Consider the following 22,868-nt stretch of genomic DNA (forward strand, 5'->3'; position numbering starts at 1 on the left):
TTTTGGGTATAGAAAAGGATATAGAAATAATTTGTAAGATCAAATTTTCACTTACCCTGTGGAAGTACATCAACCCTGTGACTCATTCCTTTATTTGCTCAGTGTCAGTGATTTATTAATTGAATACAAAAACTTGCATTCATCTGTTTTTTGGTGTAAATTGATTAACAACTAACAGATTCTTGGGTCAACTTTTAGCTACTTATATGAAAGTGATATGCATATCAGACATTCATAAATAAATTTGTACATTTATTCCATCAATAATAAGGCATACAAACACAGGTAGCTGTACAATATTCAGTTATTTAATATGTCTGAATAATAACATTCACATTTATGGAAGAAACTACTTGTATATACATAACTCATCAGTCATAATGGCAAGATATTTCTATCTGTCTGTCCTATTATTGTAGAGTTTTTCTCAGATTTTCAGTTAGTACATACAGTAATGAAGGCACAACAAATGTCTTCACCTTAATATTGAGACTGAAACTAATGGGTAAATTATGTATATATTTTTACACTTAAAAACTGCTTTGAATGTGCACATATATGGCAAGCTTTTTTGGTATAATGTATCTGTGTAATGAATGTAAACCTCTTAAAAAGAGATGCACGGCAATTAATGCAATAAATCACTAAATTTTAATATATACAACTATAAAGGCACAAATTTAATGTTAATTCCTCTTGTAGTAAAGTTAACTATTTTACTTATTTCCTTATCATGATTTAGCAATGCTTTCTCTTTAACTATGTATCTACAAGTTACTTTGTGATTTACTAGCAATTCTGAATTCACCCTTTGATCAAGAGGAATTAAAGTAAAGCAGTTTAAATAGCTGACTCTTTCATACAGCAGACATATAATTGGAAAACAGACATTGAAATGAAAATAAATTGGTATAAAATAAAGCTGTACAAACACTTTGTAACAGTAATGTCATTATTTTGCCTTTCTCATTTCCTTTTCAAACATTTTCTAATATTTTCATTCTTAGCACAGAATTTGATCACTGCCTTTTGGTTGAACTTTTTTTCTGTCTGATGCTTGTTCACAAAGAGAACTGCACTGCCATCACCCTTATATGACAACAAGCACAGAGTGTACGTACAATAAAGTGCATGTGTGTGATACCTATAGGATTCAGGTTATTTATGGGGATATCATGGTGAGACTGTATTTGCACTAATGTAAGGTGTATTATAAATCCTTTAAGCTTAATTCACCTAAATGTAATCTCTTTGTTTCCTGGATAAGTTACATTTGTTAGAATAGGAGTTAGGAATGTATTGTAATGGTGGTAAAATCCATATCATGCCAACTTTTGATGGTGACTGAATGTATTTTCTTAGAGGTCATTTTGTAATACAGAAATGTAAATCATCACTAAGGCTATTTCATAAGATTAAGCAAAATTTTCACAGTGCTTGATCATTTGTGGAAACCAATTGATTGGTTTTATGGAAAAAAATAATGGGATATTAATCATATATGACATATTATTTTGTTGTGCAGACATTGGTTGTGATGAGTGATGTTGAGAAGACAAGCAACCAAGTTGGGGACAACCCATTTGTTGCTCCTTACCTTTTGTGTACCTCTGTAAATTGCTGTGAAAATAAAGTGTTTGTGTAAAGGAAGTTATTATGAAAAAAAAAAAAAAATTCGCTTGTCTCTCAAGTAAACCTAACACTTAAAAAAAAAAATCAGAGTTTCAAAAGTATGGAGACTTTATGTGGACTCCTTTTTCTATTTTCATTTTCAAATAACACATGTAGATTGCTAAGCTCTTTTTCATCATGGGTATATATATTAGCAAGGGGGGAAAGAGAAAGCAAAGCAGGGGGCAGATTAGCCCTTTTGATAAAAAAGTGTAGAGTTTCGGGAAATAGTTGAGGATGACCCATTCAGACAACACATTATGGGAATAGTAACTGTTGGGAAGAAGTGCATAGTGGTGTTGCTATAATCTTCCAAAGAATTCTAATGATCCATTACAGATATACAATTATAAAAATAGTAAGAGTTTATAAAGATGTTATAGTATTGATAATGGAGGATTTTAATTATAGGGACTGGGGGAATTTTATCATGGTGACAGGGAGTCATAGGGAAAGTTTTTATATATCAAGCAGTGCTCTACTAGCTCATCTGAATACAACCTCTTCAGTATTGATGGCACATACTGTTTTTCTGGTATTTTTTTGGCTACATTTGGCATAAATTTTGGGGGGATTTTTTCACACCTGATATACGTCAGCTTTTTTCTTTTATATGCTTCTAAATATGCAGATGATAATTAATTCAAAAATAAAAGAACATTTTGAAAGAGATATGTTGAAAATACATAGAAATGCAATATATCTTATCGTTTTATCATTTATGATTTGAATATTTGAAACTAACATGATCAGTAACATTCAGGAGGATGTTAAAATTTAATCTTTTTCACCTGGTTAAGAATATGTAGATAATTATTATTTCATGCATTAGGTAAAAACATGTTGAAGATAACTGTGCACAAAAGGTATATGATAAATACAATATACCATATTTTATCAATTATATGTTTGTTCTGAATTGAGGGGATATGTGTGACCCAAGCCAGACAAAAATGAGAAATACACGAATATTATTTTGAATTTCATTTTTGGAGGGCTTTGTTTTTGGAAATTTTACCTCTACATCCATTAGAATTTCATTTTAGGACATGTACTAATGTGTCCTAAAACATTTGGTCAGTAATAAGCCAAAACGGTTACAGTTTCTTGGCAGAAGTGTTATACCTTTATTTAATTCCAGTGTTACACTGGCAAATTCCAAATTTAGGAGAGGGGAGTCCAGGGTTCATTTAAGTAATTTTCAGTTTCCCTCACAGTTGTGTGTTTACTAGGGCCTGTTGATCAGTTCATTCTCATTCCATTAAATGCTGACAGGATGTCTCAATTGTGTACAGTGCCTCTGTGTGTTGCAATACGTTATTACCTACAAGCAGTCGGACTGCAGGTGTATATAAGCTATTTTTCCAACACTGTATCTGGATGAAAAAAATATATCCTTGTGTTGCTGTACCACTATTTTCATAACTTAAATTATGTTTTCATATATAATGGGTCAGCTGACTGTATTGTGACTCATTGACCCTCTTCCCTCTAACATAACTGTAAAATTCCTCAGGTATCTACTGCTATTTACAGCAGAATACGCTTCATACTAACATCTGCTTTGATTTTTTTTTTTTATCTTATACCTATGTTTTTGTAATTTGTAGTCTTGTTGGTTAATGCTGGGTTTCTTCTGTTTATATCATGAAAGTCTACAATTTATAGCTTATTTATAGCTATCATGATAATGTACCTGTTCATATCTAATTGGCTTTTCTCACCTCAGCGAGTTGCACCAGGAACTGACAATTAGGCTTTTCGAGGAAAAATCATAGCTTGCCTTCCTATGTTCCTCTTTCACAAAATTAATACAGGATAGGAGGGTTTTCATCCCAGCTCCTGCCTTTGTTTATTAACTTTTATTGCATAAAAGAAATATATTGGTAATATTCTTTCGTACCAAAAAAATATTTTCAGACAAGGTATTTCTACTTTTCCAGATCATTAGGTCTGATGGTCTGGACTTGGCTAGTCACATAAAAACTCAGTGCAATGGCATAAATGCTTGTTTGTGAACATTTATGCTCTAAAATTTTAATCTATTATAATTTATTTTCATATTTATTTAATCAGACTTTAAACAGTGCCCTTAATGCCTAAGAGCAAGGATCATGGTAACCAGTAAGAGGGAAAATTCATCTTTTAATGTTATCAAGGTAGTCATATGATAGTGATGTAGCAGTTCTATAGCATTACGGTTAGTTTAAAATTTAACTCCCAGCCAAAGGAAGGTTAAACAACTTGTTTGATCTTGTCGAATATAATGATGTCTGTACTAGGGATCAAACTGTTGCTGGTAGGTAGCTTGGACATCAGCACAGTTAATGACTGTGCTGATGTGATATATATATATATACATTTCACTGCTTCTAACACCTTGCCTCCCACACCATATATTCTTAATACCTTCCCGGATCGAGGATGTAAGGCATGTGTACGAGTAGGAAGAGAGGAAAGTGATCGGTTCTCAGTGACTGTCAGTTTGCGGCAGGGGTGCATGATGTCTCCTTGGTTGTTTAATTTGTTTATGGATGGGGTTGTTAGGGAGGTGAATGCAAGAGTTTTGGAGAGAGGGGCTGTATCATCATTGGATGGAAAGGAATATAGTTTCAATAAGAACCTTCTCACTCCTAAGGAGTCCATCATTCATTGCTCCTGCATGAACTGCAGAAACCCTATAAGAAGGGTGCATGATGTCTCCATGGTTTAATTTGTTTATGGATGGGTTGTTAGGGAGGTGAATGCAAGAGTTTTGGAGAGAGGGGCTGTATCATCATTAGATGGAAAGGAATATAGTCTCAATAAGAACCTTCTCACTCCTGAGGAGTCCATCATTCCTTGCTCCTGCATGAACTGCAGAAACCCTATAAGAAGAGTCTTGGGGGTGCATAATAATAATAATAATATGTACTGACCAGATAAAACATTAAGATTTCTTGTATGGTAACAAGAAACTATATCTACAAGATATCATTTGCAGTCTTCACAAAAGATTACTAAGACAGACCAACAAAAGACCATATTACAACATATGGCACTGATCAACACCCTTTCAGAATGACCACTGATGTAAAATAAGGTCATAAACTGCACATTTCTTAACATCATACTAGTGTACAGAGGTGAAAGAACACTGTGATCGTTCACTGTGGCAAAAGAATACAATTGATTTGTTAACAATGATAAATGTTTAATGCAATATAAATATCATTATCATAGCTAATACATTCCCGTCTTTCCAATATGAGTGGTATATGACTTGAACAACAGTAACATTCAGTTGTTGGTATAATACATTAATTTCACAGGGTAAATGATCAAAGAAACACAAACTCCTCCGAATCTTGAGGAAGGAGTGGAGTATCCACTGGCAAAGAAGCAGCCATCTCATCCTCAGTACTAACTTGACGAGTGCATGCATCTGTATCTTCACAGCGCCCATCCAAAAACTCAAATATTGGATATTCAAAGCCTGGCTGTTTGGGTGTAACAAGCTGTGATAGGAAAAAAATTGAGCATCACAAACACAGTATATAGATTGTGCAAAGGTTATATGAACCTTCTCAGTTATCCCTACTCATAATCAAAATCAAACTGGACAAAATGAGAGGCTTTATTCTATGATTAAGAATGAGGGAACCCTGCCCCACAGTAAACATAAGTCATGATAAAACAATGTAAGCTGTAACATTTGTTGCATATAGATCATGAAATTTTACTAGTGGAATTACATGAGGAGTTGGGCAGAATAGTCACTCTGAGGTATGTAGAGTAAGAATGTCAAATGGGAGACAAAAAAAGGTTCTTCTGTTTGAAAAGGATATGTAATTTTTATGTAATATCAGTTGCGAAAGTTTTAAGATGACACAAAAAGAAAAGGAAACGGAGAACAAAGCATTGCAAAAAAGAGGAAATTTGGGTGCTCTGAGACTGATTTGGAACTTAAAGAATATTCAAAAAGCCTACAAACTGAAGTATTTGTTCTAACTTGTGTAACACTGTTAAACCATTATTATCATAATCATTACAATCCCAGGACCTCTAATGCATGGTTGTCTGCAGCTTCAAGGCATGAGAAGTTCTTCAAGGAGATTACACTCTGATGAGGCAACCTAATCAAAGGGGACTTTTCAATCCCAGCATAAACAAAAGCAGGTTGAGTTAGGTAATGCCATGTAAAGCCTTTGTCCCTTTAAGTATTATGTTCAGATTTTTGCATAAATGATAACCTGTGAAGACAGTAAGACCTGGCAAAATGTATAAAACGTGAGGGGGTTTGTAGGAATCCATGGCGTTATGACGAATATGTATCTGTATGCTGAAAGCTTGAGGTATGATTACAGACATGTGCAGTGGGTGTATTGTGTGTGCGAGAGTGGAAAGACAAATGGAAAAGTATCAAGTGGTAATTCATCTTTGTGTGGAAAGAGGTAACAATGAAGTGCTTTATAAGTGTTCAAGACTTAATTTCATCACACTAGACTTAAGCTGATGTTACATATGAAAGACTCGTGAGTCTCTATAGACTTTACATACTAAATCCACCCTAAGTAAATGGGAATGTAATGGACATACAGTCTGAGTTGTTGGTAAGACAAATGATCAGCTTTGTGTATCAATAAGCTTTGATCTTTGGGTTGTAAATGCTGAGTTCTGCACATTTATACCTCTGTGGGTTAATTTTCTAAATTTAGTTATATGATTTTATCATTCACAGAAATTACACAAAACAAATTTTTGATCATTAGCTTTGGTAATATAATTAAACAGAAAAAAAAGAGTTGATCTTACCTCTGGGAGTTCCTCCATTAAGCGTAAAAAATCTGTTCTGGAGTGGCAATAAAATCCCAAAGTAGCTGAGGGGTCCATCCTAGATAGTGCCATCTTTCGTGGTGAAGAGCAGTGATAGGAGGATACAGGAAAATTTTGCTGTGTCACCATCACGGCATCTTGGCACAGGTGTGGATCAAGGTGGATCAGGGAATCCTCTGGCAAATTATTTAGTAAAGAATTTCAGTTCAAAGGAACATAAAAGTGCAGATAGTTGATGTGACAGCTATCTAATATTATAAAGAATAACAAATTCCTTTTTTCTTTCTTTCATATTTGTTTACTGCACTAGTGAGGTAGTGCTAGAAATAGATGAAGAAAAGGCCTTATTCATTCGTATCCATTTTCTAACCACCATGTAAAATTCCATCATTTACATATTAATCATTTCATAACTTCAGATTCCCTAGCTTAGATACCCTTTTCATGCACAGACTTACCCCCTTCCTCTTAATCAACTTCAGTTCTCTTTACTGAATCACACTCATGAATGTCTTTCTCTTCTCATCCAGTATCATTAAACTCAGGCAGACTTACTGGTCATAAAAGAAATGGCACAAAAATGTTAGCAATTACTGATAAAAGAAAGATTTATTGAGCATTCATCTCACTCCTAGTGGAAAAGAGATCAGTTTCTTTAACAAAATCCCCAACATGTGCTGCAGTTGAAGTCTGGAAAAGTTACCATAAAAATCTCCACAACTTAAAAGTGCCTGTTCTGGTGTACATGATGCACAAAGACAACTGTACAGTTAAAAGAAAAGCAAGCCACTGTGATCAAAGACTTGGTCAAGAAAATCTTATTATCTGTGTGTGATGGTGGGTAGTAGTTGGTAGGCAGCCAATGACCAGGGAGGTATGTTACCAGTACTACCCGCCTGGGCATTGGGAGGGTTAGTAATGGATGCGTAGTGAGCCAGCACTTCAGTGGTTGATGAGATGCTCTTCTCTGACCCAGGTAGCTGTTTTTTTCTTCCTATCTTGCCTACACATGAACTACTGGCATTCCTTCCATAAACATACAATCTTTCTTTAGCAAACATAACACTTGATGATACTTGAACACACACCTCATTCTTAGTTACTCAATATTTTCCTTTGGTGAGCACTATGTGCTAGCACTATGCACTAGGAGGAATAAATAGAAGTAAGTATGAACATTTAGGCAGGAGCATTAGAAAGAAACAATAAGATGAAGTAGTGGGTAGGACCATTAGGTAGACATAGTCAGTAGGATCATAAGGAAGGAGCCTCTGCAAACACTGTGCTAGAGTTGCCCTCTGCCAGTGGACTGTTATGGGTTACGGAGGAAAAGCTAAGAAGCGCCATTGGAGTTCACTAGTTACACAGGTTCTATTTCTGTGGGAACAGCCATTAGAGACAGATAGAAAGCAATGGCAGGCTAAGGATACAAAAGTACGTGTGAGCCCAATACAGTTTGGTAAAGCATCCTTAATTGACTGATTTATGGTTGTAGAAGCTGTACCTTTACCACAAGGGTCAGGTTCAGAAAATCATTTTCCTTTGATTGATTGTCTTGTGGAATTTATGAATATCAGAATCCTTAATTCATAAAGCATGAAAACCTTGTGATTATTCAGTGCTTAAATCCTGGCATAAAGAAATATGTCTAAAATCTTAAAAACTATTTACTAAATAAAATATCGTCAAATGTAAACATAAACATGGGAAAGCTGAAGATGAAGAAATTATCACATCCACCTGACAATTTTTTTCATAAACAAGTCATAGTAATTTGAGTTATGCAGACATAAATTAATATGAATTGGGAGTGTTACCTTTTTTTTTTTTTTTTTTTTTTGAAATGGGGGTGGGGGGTAGTGTTTGCACCACAAACAATTAGCCACCAACTAGTACACAGACAGTAGAAATGATTGAGAGGTTACATTTTCACTGTGCAGTCTAATGTGATGTACTGTCAGCTTACCCATATTAAGAAACAGAGTCCTGATTTTTTTTTCTTTTTACAGTTCAGACAGTCAACAATTTTAAAACAAATCATATAACATGAAAAGAAAAAAATAATATATGCAATGCTTTTTAAAGTCATACCTTGAAACCCTACAAAGTAGAGTGAATGCTTTGGCCTTCCTCCAATAATTCCAACACAGAGATCATGAGTGAAGAGTGAATATAAACACGGTGCATAAATGGGATTTAGTGCTTCACCTCCTAGTCTAACAGGCACCATGATGAGCACAGACCTCCAGTTGTCACATTTAGAGCATGGCAGTATTGGCGGGCTGCCATCTAATCTGTCTTGTCTTTCTTGATTAACATTTACACTCATTTTCCAATCATTGCAACTCCTTACTGATATATCTACTGAGGGTATCTGGTGATCTACACCATGTCTTTCATTTTCCTTGTAGAAATTAATTAAACTTTTCCTATCTTTCATTATTTCAGAGTCCAGTCTGACATCTTTCCCCATCTGATTCATGCCTCCCAAAACATGACATGGTTCCTCATTCATTTGTTTGTTTTTACCATTTTGTACACATGCATTAGGAGCTGTTCTGAAAGTCTCAGGGAAAATTGGATCCATAGTCTGAGGTTCAGATTCTTCTTGATACATTTTTGGTCTTTCTTTTCTATCAAAATCTTTTCCTAAGAGGGTGAGGTTTCCTGTATTACACAGACATGTTGTGAAGCACATGTCTAATACATCTTGGATATATACTGGAAAGAGAGAGGAAAGAATCATATACTTAATATAATGTTATATAAGGTTTACACATGAACCAAACTAAGCCACTTTCCCCTGTACTGATTTGTAGTGCAAAAAGTGTAACATTTCTAATACATTTATGTTGATCATGTGCCAACCACTGCACTTCACTCAGCAGTGGACCAAGCCAATACAAAGGTATTAATACAACTTTAAGTGTACTATCTACTACTTTTGAGTGATAATCTATCATTTAATTTTTTTAACAATGACATACTTTCCAGACTATGCCTGATATTTAAGGGTTAAGATAGCAGATTCACTTATCATAATTACATGTACTTACCAGCACAATCTTGTGCAACATACACACATATTCTCTTCAAATCAGGTATACATTTGGAACCCATCTCAACAGCTTCTCTGCAAATTAAAAAGGATAAGAATGACATCAATGCAAAGGTATTACAATGAAGTGTTTATAACATCATAAATATAAACAAGTAAGATGTAATTTTCTGTTTATTACTAAACTAAAGAGGATTATAAGTTATACAGTATCAAACCCTCAATATGCATTTCCATCACATGTAAGTTGCATATCATACAATATTTCATATAAATTTGAGGTTACTAAGGAGTGCATAAAATTATGCATTCAAGTCTGCAGCATTTGATTAACCTTAGTCACTTTACTGAAGCACTACAGAGATTAAAGTATGCAACAACACCATTCACAAGATCTGACCAAGGGAGCTGTCTTTTCTTTCTGCCTCACCCATACATGGACTACTGGCATTCTGTCCACAAACATACGTCTCCTTGTTACACAAAACACCTGTTTTACTCACACAGCTCCTTTGTAACTAGATTTTCCTGCAGAGTGCTATGTGCCAGCCCTGCCTTTTGCCAAATGGTAGGAGCAATAGATAGAAGTAGTATGTAGGAACATTTAGGCAGAGGCATTAAGTAGAAACATTGGGTAGACACATTCAGAAGTAGGTGGTAGGAGCATCTGTCAATGTGCTACACTTGTCCTTTGTCAGTGGCCTGTTAAGGGTGAGGCATCAAAGCTAAGAAGCGGCACTAAAGTTATCTAGTTATCAAGACTGTACTGCCATGGCCACCCCCATGATGGAGTTCCAGGAGGGAGCAGACATCAGGGATATAGGTAGATAACTAGGATAGATAGATGGGGCACACCAGGTGCAGGTATAATAACAATATCCCACAACCATAACCGTTAATCAGCAGAGCAAACACAGTACTCATTGCACATTTCAACATAATCCAGTATGCTAACACAACTCTAACATGTATATTCCCTTAAACTCTCTTTCCACTTGAAAGTAAGGTTCACTTATATTTATCAAAACATGTCACAATCGATGTTCTTGTTACCGGTACAACAACCCAGAAAGCTACAAAGTTCCCAAAGATCTTTGTAATCATTAATAAAGAAATTTTTTGCTTTTTATGAAAAAGTACATTATTCTGCAGCTGTACTCACAAGCCTACTGCTATAATAACATTTCCTAATTTGTTTATGTCAATCATTTTATAATGAAAGAGGTTCTGGAAATTAACTTACTTAAAAATATATGCAACAGATGCAGGGCCATACCAGTCACCTGCCTTCTTTCCCAACCTGTGGCCAAATTGAACCAACTTATGGAGTGATAGTGGACACTGAGGCAAAGGGGAGTCACCAAACCACTGAACTATACTACGATGAATCAGTTCCTCAGGTGCGTCCAAAGCATTCTTATTATATCTCCACTCTGCAAGAATATTTTCTTATTATATCTCCATTCTTCACAAATATTTGTTTTAAAATTTACATATTCAAAGTGCAAGGGTATAAAGAAAATTACTCTTAGCATACTGTGGCTATGTCATCTTATGTTTTTCAGGTCTAAATCAAACAGTGCATGTTTTCAAAAAATAACTATCATTTCTTTGTTTGCTATAAATTTTATAAGTTGACTACATTACCATCTCGAACAAATGTATATAACTAAGTTTCATTCATCAAAAGAAACAGTGATAGATTATCTGCTTCAAAGATATTTCTCCATAAAATACATAGGAAAAAAGTTATATCAACCCTTCTTTTATGCTGTGCTTGGGAAGATAAACTTTGATAAGCTGTAATTGTTTATGGTTACCTTTTCTGTGTTTGGTCAAAGTTTCCATTCCCATGCAGTATCTTACTCTTGTGTCAAACTTCAAAAGTACAGGTACAGAATTTATTAATATTTCAATATGAGGCACTATATCAATGTCTCTTCGTATTACACACGCACCTCCAATACAAAATAAGAAAAAAAAAGGTTCCAAATGCAAATACCTCTTGTGAGAAAATGTCGAACAAGAGAATGAGCCAGCATCATTTGGCCTGTCCTGAGCATACAGCCCCATCCACAATCAGTTGTAAGAGTAGAATCCTCTAAGGTTGGGAACTGTCGCCGGTATGTGCACCACACCAGGCTATGGAAGTGCCGCTTAAACGCCTCCATGCCATTCTTCTCAACTTCTGGCAAAAGAAGGTTAACCACATAGTTTGCAGCATGATTACTATAGTTCTGATTTTCTCGTCAATTTCAAGGACCTGAATATATTATCGTGAAAGTAAATCAAGTTTACAGATATCCTAAAAAGCTAGCTGCAGGGAGTGGTGGTCCATTAGAAACCAGTCTCAGTTAAATCCTGAACTTTTTTAAGGAACATAGAATAAATGAAATAACAGTTGTAATGGAAACTTACCTTACTTCTTCAAGGCTTAAGGTGTTCAGGAAGCAGCAGACTATTCTGAATTACAAGGAAATAGCTTCAGAGTCACCTGAATCACCTACTGGTGAGACATGGGGCTAACATCAGACACAAGCTACTCTCTTCTTGTTCTTTCTTTCTTTCTTTCAAACTATTCGCCATTTCCCGCATTAGCAAGGTAGCGTTAAGAACAGAGGACTGGGCCTCTGAGGGAATATCCTCACCTGGCCCCCTTCTCTGTTCCTTCTTTTGGAAAATTAAAAAAAAAAAAAAACGAGGGGAGGATTTCCAGCCCCCCGCTCCCTAGCACATAAGACAGTGATAGCACTCTCATCTACCATGATTTTATACAAAGAGACAGGACTTTCTACCATGAAAAACAACTGCAACTGTGTAAAAATGCAAGCTCTGAGTTTGTTGCAACCATGTATGTGCTTATTGCAGAGTGCTTAGTATGAATAAGTGATGTTGTGTTAACATTTTGAAATTTCTCCTTGGATTAACCTTGTAGGTTTAAATGCACAAAAGATAATAGTGCACCATTATATTGTTATAAATCATTGTAAAACTGCTTGTGAGCAGAGAACTTTGCATGTTACTAAAATATAATTACAGCGAGGTGATGTGCAATTGGCTGTCACATTTTCTTTTGACACTGAGCATCCCAGACCAGGACTATCCTGTTACACTTCAGTCAGTCCAGTGGGTCCTTAATGTAATGACCTAAATTTTCAATGCAACATATTTTTATGGACATTTCCATTAGGTCCTAAACTTAGTCCAGTGGGGTCCGAAGGGTTTGAAAGGAGCCAAGTCCTGCTAAACTGAAACTCATTAGAGTGGGGGTTTACTGTATTCATAAAATTAACAAGGTTCAAATTAAAGATGTCAGTAATGGCATACCTTCTGCTGAACTATCTCCATCTTCACCAAAACACTTATGGTATACAGAACCCAAGAGGTAAACTGGTGAATCTCTTGAGAAATTGGTCTTCAAATTCACTGTCCAACCTACAAATGATGGATACTTTAATTAAATTTGAATGACAGTAAAATGCCATGAAGGGTAACAAATCCCTGTCACTTTTCATATATTTACACCTATCTATTCATATATATATTATACCTTTACTTACATATTCTTTAGCGTAACATGAGGCATTTCAGTTAATCATTCAGTAACATTACTTTAAGGAACATTCATGAATATTAGAATTACTAAATAACATATGATGTATTATCAACAATACCTTGCTTCCATGCAACTGAACCTTATGCTACTTAAATATGAACACGGTATCATGCTACAAGTTTACATATTACACAGAAACTACTACTTTTTTGTTAATCACAAACTTTTCCCTACTGATTCTAAGTAAATAAACTTCCTTCTGGCTTGCATAACATGTCTGAACTGTATCATACTTAGTATGGTAGAGAAGAGCAAATATCATCTAGATGATAATGTTTAAGGAAGGATGGACAAATAGAAAGAAGAGAAGAATTCAGGAGCATACTTCTCCAGAAAGTTGGTGATTACATGAACTGTAAAAGGCAAGTAGAAAGAAAAATCACTATAACTTCAGGTTTGAAGAGAGTAGTATATAATGTGTAGAAGAAAAAATTATTAAATAAAACTAAATTATTCATGGACACATGAACAGACCCTAAATTTCATTGTTCCCCTTGCTTAAAAGTAAACCATCACCACAGTTGGGTGATGGTAGGTAGCATAGATTAAATGTAGACAAGAAATACTTAAGTATGAACAAAACATAAACTGATTAAATACTATACATTTTTCTGGGCTGAAGACATCAGAGGTGTCTGGGGCACATGTGATGAAATTTCATTAATCGTCTGACTCTGCCTCTAGGTGAATTACATAGCCATTAATGCTTGTACTAGCATCCCATGCATTGATACTAGATGCTATAGTCTTACTTTTTTCCATATGCTGATCATTCTATGTGGAGATGTCAAGGAGACCCATAGGTGATCTGCTCCCTCTCATTTTGTATTAATTTGTAAAGCTGTGGTACCAAAATAATGGATATTAATGATGAAATCCTTTAGTAATCATTTTCTCTTGTGACAAAAACACTTAGAATACCTCACATCACATTAGGTATGCCTGACAACTCTTGGTACCCATCATATACCAGGCTTTGGAGCAGCTTAATTTTAAGGGCACATATTACATGTATACAAAGTGTTTCCAGTTTGGGTTGTATATTATTTCATATAGAAAATTATGCTGTAGGTAACTGTAATCAACAAACTTATGATACACCTGTTTTAGATATTTGAGAATCTCAACATAAATTGTGCACGGTGGATATTAAGACTGAATTGTAGAATAACAAACTGGATCTCTCCCAAGGCAGTCTGGTATTATGACAGCTTAATTCATATGTTATCACAAAGAAGTTATTAAAAAGTACTTGAAACTGTTAGGTTTGTTTTTCACCTCAGAGCAAGTCATCTATCTTGCCCAAGTTTTAGGAAAACAAGAGACACCATTAATTGCATTACTTGGACAGAATGTCAGAACTCGGACAAAACTTTTACAGTGTTGATTCTTAAGGATCCAGGATTCAGAGGCCACAAATTTTGGAAGAAACAATCATAAAAGGGGAGGTGTAATTAAAGTTTCAATATAAACAATACAAACATGAAGTATCACAGTTAAAGTGGAGATTTCATTCCAGCCTTTCGTAGGCTATCATAAATCTTTGAGCAAATCTATTAACATTTGTGCTCATGCAAACAATAAGTAATGAATTAGAAAGTAAGATAAACAATGGAACACGCATTCTCATTATTATCATTATTATTATTATTATTATTATTATCATTATTATTATTATTATTATTCATCCCTGGGGATGGGGAGAAAGAATACTTCCCACATATTCCCTGCGTGTTGTAGAAGGTGACTAAAAGGGAAGGGAGTGAGGGGGCTGGAAATCCTCCCCTCTCATTTTCAATTTTCCAAAAGAAGGAACAGAGAAGGGGGCCAAGTGAGGATTCCCCTCAAAGGTTCAGTCCTCTGTTCTTAACGCTACCTCGCTAACACGGGAAATGGCGAACAGTATGAAAAAAATTATCATTAACATTATTATTATCGTTATTATTACTATTATTATTATTATTATTATTATTATTATTATTATTATTATACATAATCGCTCTTTCCTGCATCAGCGAGTTAGCGCCAGGAAACAGACGAAGAAGGGCCCATCCACTCATGTACACATATATATACATAAATGCCCATATTCATACAAATACATATCAACATATACATACACACACACAGGCATTTACATATATACATATGTACATATTCATGCTTGCCTTCATCCATTCCTGTCGCTATCCCGCCCCACATGAAACAGCATTGCCACTTCCCCACTTCAACGAGGTGGTGCATAACTTACACATGTTCAGTAATGTATTTTTATTTACCTAAAGGTTAAGATTAATATAATAATCTTGAATGAAAGAGTTATAATGAATTTATGAATGGCAGTTGAAGTGTGTAGATAAAGTGCAAGGAACATTTCACAATACATTGTTACCAGGTAGAGATATGCAAATTGATTAAAAAGGAATTGTTAAGAATCTATTATTTCAAATGTTTAAATGTTAATGTAATCCTGCTTGACTTACCATATTTAACATTATTCCATAATCCCATCATTTTCGTTTTGACAGATGTCTCGGTGTCTGGAGTTGAACCAGCACTCTTTGACTGCTGCTTTTCAGGACCCGAGATAAAATAAGACTTGATGATTGACGCAGACTTAGCAAGAGTATGGGATGGAGGCAGACTTCGTACTTTGGTGCTACTGGTGTTCTTATTTCCATTGTTTGGCACACTGGATTGGCCTCTCCCAGCAATCAGTTCCATACTTAGAGGTAAATAACTGCTTCCTTGGGTCTTTGTTGTTGGTATGATGGGTGGGCCATTATACCTTGCTGATGACCTGTCTTCAGTTTGAGTTATAGGATGAGATGAGAAGTTCATCTTGAGATTTCTTTCAGTTACTGAATGTTCTGGTGGAAGTTCTGGGACAGAGATACTCATACCTCCAGCAGGCAGCACAAAAAATCTGCTTGACTCATTAGGAGGACTTTGAGATTTTGTAAGTTTAACTTTCGTTACCTTGTCACTCTGAACCACTGGTTCACTTGGTTCTCCATCAACACATCGTGAGTTTGGTTCATCAAAATGATTATGTACATATGTAAAACCAGCCAGTAACCCTGGAACCTCCGTACATTCCTGGGCCATTGGGATGGGCAATTCAGTGTGCTGCCTAAGATCTTGGCTGCTACTAGAGGGTCTGCTATTTTGATGGTTAGGACTTGCATGCCTACTAGCTACAGATGGTATGTTTGGCATCATTCTTCATCTGCTTTGTTGTCTGGTCACTCCTGACAAGAAAGAAGGAGCATCAGCATATATTTCTCCAGAGCTATCTATATCTTTACTTTCATGCTGAGAAGAGTAAATATGTATCAGTTTACTGTATTAATAGCGATATGCAGTTTACTACTACTGAAACCAACATGATTTGTGCACATCCCTTTCCACAACTCATTTTTGTCATTTACTCTTAACAGTTCTCATAAGTATATACTACTGAGGTCCATTCTTCCACCTCCTCTTTAACCCCTTATTTATAAGATTACTTACAGTAACTAAATTCTCTTTATGTATGATCTTTCAAGGTTGAAATCATGATTAGTTTTATCACTGATGGCAGCACAATCATAATTAAAATTTTTTTTCTCAATATATTCACTGCACATGCCAATACAGTTTTCAAAGCATGCACTTAAGCTCTTTCCCTCATCAGTGTAAGTAATTCACTAATAAACACATCCTAATTCTTCACTTCTCTAACCCAAAAGTTTCCCATCAAAAAAGAGTTGCATCTACATGACTTTTGCATCCTCATACCACATGATTCACCAGTAAGCATTGGAGAGAGTTGTTGCATTACTTCAAGCAAACCTTCCCATGACAGAATACTAGTTTCCTATTTACTTTCCAAAATGATATAGCAATACAAATTGCCTACGCTTTACCACTAATTTTAACATCCATCCCCTTACACTTATAAACAATATAGTAGAAAGTGGACCTTTCTCCTTTAACAGCTATCAGACCAATTTACATTATTGTTTCATTAGCAGATACCTACTATTTATTTATATTCCTGAAAAACTACTCTTCCCTCATACTTTACCAAACTATTTCTAAAAACAGTGATGTTTGTGCAGATTTTTCAAGAGACAAGTATTATCCATACATATTGGTTACTTTTATAGCTGTATCCCCTATCTGCTCAGTAAAAGACAAGAATTAGGCATATAGTCATTAAAAGTAGGTTTTAAAGCATGTACTTTAAAAACCTATTAATTAATATGCGAGTTGCAACACCTTCAACTAAAACTGTGATATGCTTGCTCGTACTACAGTCTCCTTGCCCATCCACAAGCTTTTGATAATTAAATAATGGGGAATGTATGGTTGATAATTTATCTGTGTTATCCAGAACAGTGTCCCATTATCTAGCACGGTGGCTCATCCAACCATCCAAGTCTCTCCTTTATGCTTCTTTCCTCACGTCTCTAAATACTCTTTAATACTTACACCACTCTTGGCCATACCTTGTCCTTCAACCTGGTACTTGCATTCATTCCCAAGCTTTTGCTCCTTTTCATATGCTCTTATGTTCATCCCTATCATATACATTCTGTCTCTCTGTATCTCTTTCCATATCTCTAAACCCTCTCAATGCAATATCTTCCACTTTCTTGACCATCCCCTTTTTCTGTTCCATGACTTGATGTAACATCCTCTATTTCACTATGTCAGTATTCTTACCTCACTTCTGAATAATACAAATCCATATGCACATCTTGCACTCTGTTTAGGCATTCTGATGAAGCAAAACAATGTTAGTTTGTGGGTAGGTTGTGCATCCCCAAGACCCAGAACTCCTTTTATGGGACTCCTGCAGCTTTGAAAGTGGAATAAGATGGGCTCCATTGAGACAGGGAGGTTGTCTTAAATAACTTATTAAAATACACTGAAATATTCATAAAACACTGTAATTTCCATTTTGGAGCACTAAACGTTTGGTTTATTAATAGTTTCATTCTCTTGCTTTGGAGGACATGCACCTTTTTTTCTCGTCTAGTTGATGGCATTATCCATCATAAGGCCCAAAGGAAAGTATAGGGATAGAGAAGGTAACTGGTATTTTCCATAAACATAAGAGTTGACATCTCTATAAATATATTTTGGTACCACTCTGGTATATTCTGATATCTTTAGTTTGTGTTATTTTGTTCTTGGAAATAGATGACATACATCCATTACGAAGTAGAATTTATTTTATTTAAGGGAAGAAGGCAATCAGTAATCATTAATGTAAAATAATTATTTTTCCTTACAATCTTTTTGAAATGGCTTTGAATGATTGTGTCTTGCAGAATTGAATGTGTATGGCATGATATATCGATGGAAGCAGCAGCATTCCATTAGTTTAGTGGTCTTTGTTCAAAAGGTGCTATTTCCAGCAAAAGGAACATTTCACCGGTACTTCATCAGTGCATGAAAATTGTAAGGTAAGTCATATGATTTATTTTAGTCTTTTTCTGTGTATAGTGCTGTGCCCACCATAAGGGTATGCTGGCTGACAACATACATCCATCTGGCACTTTACTGAGGCAATCTTTTGGGGCTCTGCCATTTTACATGAAGCTGGGGCCCACCATCCCTTCCAACCTGAGTTGGTACTCACTTATAACATCAAATTCTCGTGTAATCATGCCCTGTATAATCTCTTTAGGAAAACTGAAGTAAAGATCAAATGAAAACAGACAATAAGAAATTCTTTTTCAAAGAGGGGCCCATATAGAGAGGCAAATGATAGAGCCGCTTTTTCATGGGACAGTGTCAAATAAGTGAAATTGGTTTTTCAATTTATCTTAAACTGAATAAAACTTTATAGAATATGAACAAACTGCCACAGGAATGTTTATTGTCAGTCATCCACTGATGGTTATTTGTGAAGGGACTTGTGTCTCATGCAAGGCCAAAGCCAATTACTTTGGGATGTTGTAGTTATCTTTCCTGTTTGTGTTCTAATTTATGTATTGTGCTGAAAGTAGTACTAATCATTTCCTTATGGATACTGAAATACCTTTATATTCAAAGAGTAATTTTACCCTACATTCCCCTGTGCTTCAGAGCCCTGCCCACTTTGTGGGGACTTCATCCCTGAGAGAGCATGAAGAGCTACATGAAAAAAATAACCATCAATTTTACAGATTGTATGGAACCCATTGGTACCACTTTCATCATAATCTATTAGAACATATGTTTCCTTTATCTGATAAATTACCTTGACCTGGTTTACTGTGCACAATTTTTTTCGCCAACACAAGAATATAAATGAAATAATTTTGTAACTTTTCTTTCATAAGGTAAGTCCATTAATCCAGTTATAAAATCGTGCACGGGAAGTCTATAATTATAACCAAAATTTAGAAAAAAACCATATAACAAGGGTCTTGTGGCTTGGAGTAGACGTCTACTATAAGGACCGCTTGCCCTATGATCCACTTCCTGTATTGCCCGATTTAACCTGTTGAAGAATGTACGTTTAAATTTAGCTGTGCATTATACATTGCAAGCCACAACTACATTTCTTTCACACCAATGCATCTTACTTGTTCGGTAAATGAGCCATAAGGGCAGGAAGTACCACAGCCAACTTCAGGAGTGCCACTGTTTTGTCATCTGCTCCTTACAGGACAACAATAACCTGAAGGTGGCGCCTTCGTACATTTTATTCAAAATTGTTTAGCTCCAAGTCACGGATATTATTATCGTACAATACCTTTTTTCTACGATATATATATATATATATATATATATATATATATATATATATATATATATATATATATATATATACACATATATTAACTTTTGTGCTTAGATTTTTGGCTTAATGATCACTCGGCACTCGTTAGTCATTAACTCGAATAGTGTATGAATTACTATTTTCTTTGTTATTCCTAATGTGTCTCATATTTCTATATGAGTTAAGTCAGAGGTCAAGGTAAATGCATTCCATCATATTAGTGAATATTTCACGCTTCAAAAGCAGTCGAGGAAATGTGGGGTAAAAGTTTACTATAGCGAAATTTCAGAAAGAATTTTTATGTATAATGCAACAAAATTGGCAACTTGAGCATCAGGATACTGTTTTGACCTGTTTGAAATATGTATCATTACGTTAGTTGGTTTAAAAGTTATTACAGTTTTCCTATTGAGCCATGGATATAAAATCGTGTATAATTTCATGTCTTTATACTCCAAAGAGTGTATACTAGGCTGTAGTCAGTCATCATACGCAGCACACGTTTACCACACGGGCTGTCTGTGCTTAGTAAGGGCACTCGCGTCCGACTAATGCCAAACATTAGCTCCACGAGAACGTGCTGTCATTGATAAAAGACTCCGTGCCAAGCATGAATAAGTGAATTTTCACATACACAGTTGGTTATCATTTCACATTATAGACAACATACATATCCACATAAAATCGTCCCATACGCTTACGGACACTAACCCAACATGTGCTAGTAATGGTACACCCGAGAACGGAATGTCATTGACAAGAAAGCGTGCCAAGATTGAACCTTGAGTACATTTACACTCACAGGCTAGTGTATGAAAGTATATATATATATATATATATATATATATATATATATATATATTATTTTTCCATACTTGATTGCAGCTTCCCTCGCCAGCGAGGCAGCGCCAGGAAACAGGCGAAAGACATCCACTCACGTACACATGCATACAAACATATATGCACATACACGAACATATACACACATACGCATGCATATGCATATATACATTTGTACATATTCATACTTGCTCGCCTTCATACATTTCCGACGCCACCGTGCCCAATAGAACACACCTCAAATGCATGAAATTAAAGGAAAAAAGATAGCACATACTATCTCTTCCCTCATATTCGATCGCCGCCTTCATTTTCTGGCTGTCATGTGTAAATGCACCGAAACCACAACTCCCCATCCCCGTCCAGACCTCATAGAGCTTTCCATGGTTTACCCGGGACGTTTCACGTGCCCTGGTTCAGTTCACTGACGATACATCGACCCCAATATACCACATCGTTCCATTTCACTCTATTCCGTGCTCGCCGTTCACTTTCTTGCATGTTCAGGCCTCGATCGCTCAATTTTTTTTCACTCCATCCTTCCATCTCCAATTTGGTTTCCTGGTTCTCTTTTTTTTTTAGTTCACTTCTGACACATATATTCTCTTTGTTAACTTTTTTCTTTCATTCTCTCCATTTTGCAAGAGGTCACAGTTTCGTAGGCGAAATTTTTAAACAGCATCCTTCCCTGTCTGCATGATAATAGATGTCATGACATGCATGATGCTAGACCCGAACACCACCAACCCGAACATCACCATCCGGTAACGCTTGTTTACCAATAGCGTCTTAGCTACGTCTCTTCCTTGCGTATCAAATGACTGTTCTACGTCTTCTATCTCATTCTTGTATCTCCCCTGACGATGTGACCATTACACAAAGTGCACTTGGCAACTTGTCGTGTTTCATTTTCTTCGGTATTTCCATATACTGCATCATTCTCTCCATATGTCCAAGCCATTTCATCGCACCCCATGTACCTTAGTAGAAAGAACGCAAAGGGAAAGACAAAACTGAAGATGGAAAGATGGGATGGAAAAGATTTTGAATGCTCCGGGCCTAAACATGCGAGAGGGTGAAAGACGTGCTCGGGATAGAGTAAACTGGAGCGATATGGCATACAGGGGTCTATGAGCTGTGAATGGACTGATCCATGGTATCTGTGTGGCGTTATTGTGGATAAAACGCCGTGGTTTTGGTACACACTATACATGACAGCTTGAAAATGGATGCTAATGGTTAAATCTTAAGTCTGTTCTTAGCGCTACCTCGAAAACGCGGGAAACGCCTTAAGAAAGGTCCTGGGTAACACCAGGACTCTCAGAGAAATTGATATTGGTGGAATTATCAGATAGGTATTCGAATGGGTGTGTATATGTCTTTCTTATACGTTTCCACAATTCTTGAGTAGTCGGAAGGACGTGGGGGGGGGAGTTGGCGGGGAGATTATTTCGCCTTTGCAACGGACGGGCACTCCAACTAGTATATCAACTTTGGCAAAATCCCAAGAATATGCACATTCTTGGATTGATAATGATAATCAAGAGCTAGGGATCATTAATTCAGAAATCTCATAAATCAAGAATACTATATATAAACACGTAGGTTGACTCAAGGGTGATCCTCCGCCATACGACCTTCATCGTACGTTTTTATAATTATCGTGATCCTACCATATGTTTACTGATCTGTCATTAAGTTTACACAACATACAAGAGCATAGTTGATTTTTGTTTGCCATGAATGTGAGTTTTACGAAAGTATTATGAGCATTAGTATGTTTGCATTACAATCAGCCATCAGATAGGATGAAAGACGAATAACTATGAGCTATTGCCCCGATAACTAAAGGTCAGAAGCTGGGGAAAGTGAGTATAGGGTTCACTAATTATTCTACATTCATCAAGGCGAGGTAACGGAAGTACTGTTTTACTCTGATTTCTAGTATAGCCATATGCTCTAGACCGCGACCGCCTCTGCTCTTATAAGTAGATGACGCTGTAAATTATTAAGGCTATCTTACAGGGGTGACGGGCTATATAGTCACACTTGTCTGCTTTTGTCACTGTGGGTTTCTCTGATGTACACGTGCGAGGTGCTCCTCTGCA

The 22,868-nt window shown here is 35.9% G+C and overlaps 1 protein-coding gene across 1 annotated transcript; it reads right to left on the reverse strand.

Annotated features, from left to right (window-relative positions):
• Window positions 1-239: 239 nt before the first annotated feature.
• On the reverse strand, window positions 240-19,829 carry Atg4b (Autophagy-related 4b). The gene is made up of 9 exons (XM_071684580.1): window positions 19,724-19,829; window positions 15,644-16,411; window positions 12,872-12,979; window positions 11,547-11,732; window positions 10,788-10,977; window positions 9,543-9,619; window positions 8,578-9,207; window positions 6,466-6,662; window positions 240-5,168 (listed from the first exon to the last, which is right to left on the reverse strand). Exons 2-9 carry the CDS (start codon window positions 16,380-16,382, stop codon window positions 4,992-4,994), a joined length of 2,304 nt encoding a protein of 767 aa, XP_071540681.1. The 5' UTR covers window positions 16,383-16,411; window positions 19,724-19,829; the 3' UTR covers window positions 240-4,991.
• Between the last annotated feature and the right edge of the window lie 3,039 nt (window positions 19,830-22,868).

Source organism: Panulirus ornatus, chromosome 38 (assembly GCF_036320965.1).
Source record: "Panulirus ornatus isolate Po-2019 chromosome 38, ASM3632096v1, whole genome shotgun sequence".
Lineage (NCBI taxonomy): Eukaryota > Metazoa > Arthropoda > Malacostraca > Decapoda > Palinuridae > Panulirus > Panulirus ornatus.

Bases quoted from the DNA above. Each gene is read 5' to 3' on its own strand.
- Atg4b (XM_071684580.1), bottom strand. From the start codon at position 16,382: ATGATGCCAAACATACCATCTGTAGCTAGTAGGCATGCAAGTCCTAAC. The intron at 9,208-9,542 runs GTAAGTACATGT...CTCTCTTTCCAG, and splicing joins TGTTGCACAAGATTGTGCTG to TATATATCCAAGATGTATTA. The intron at 5,169-6,465 runs GTAAGATCAACT...TTCCTATCACAG, and splicing joins TAATGGAGGAACTCCCAGAG to CTTGTTACACCCAAACAGCC.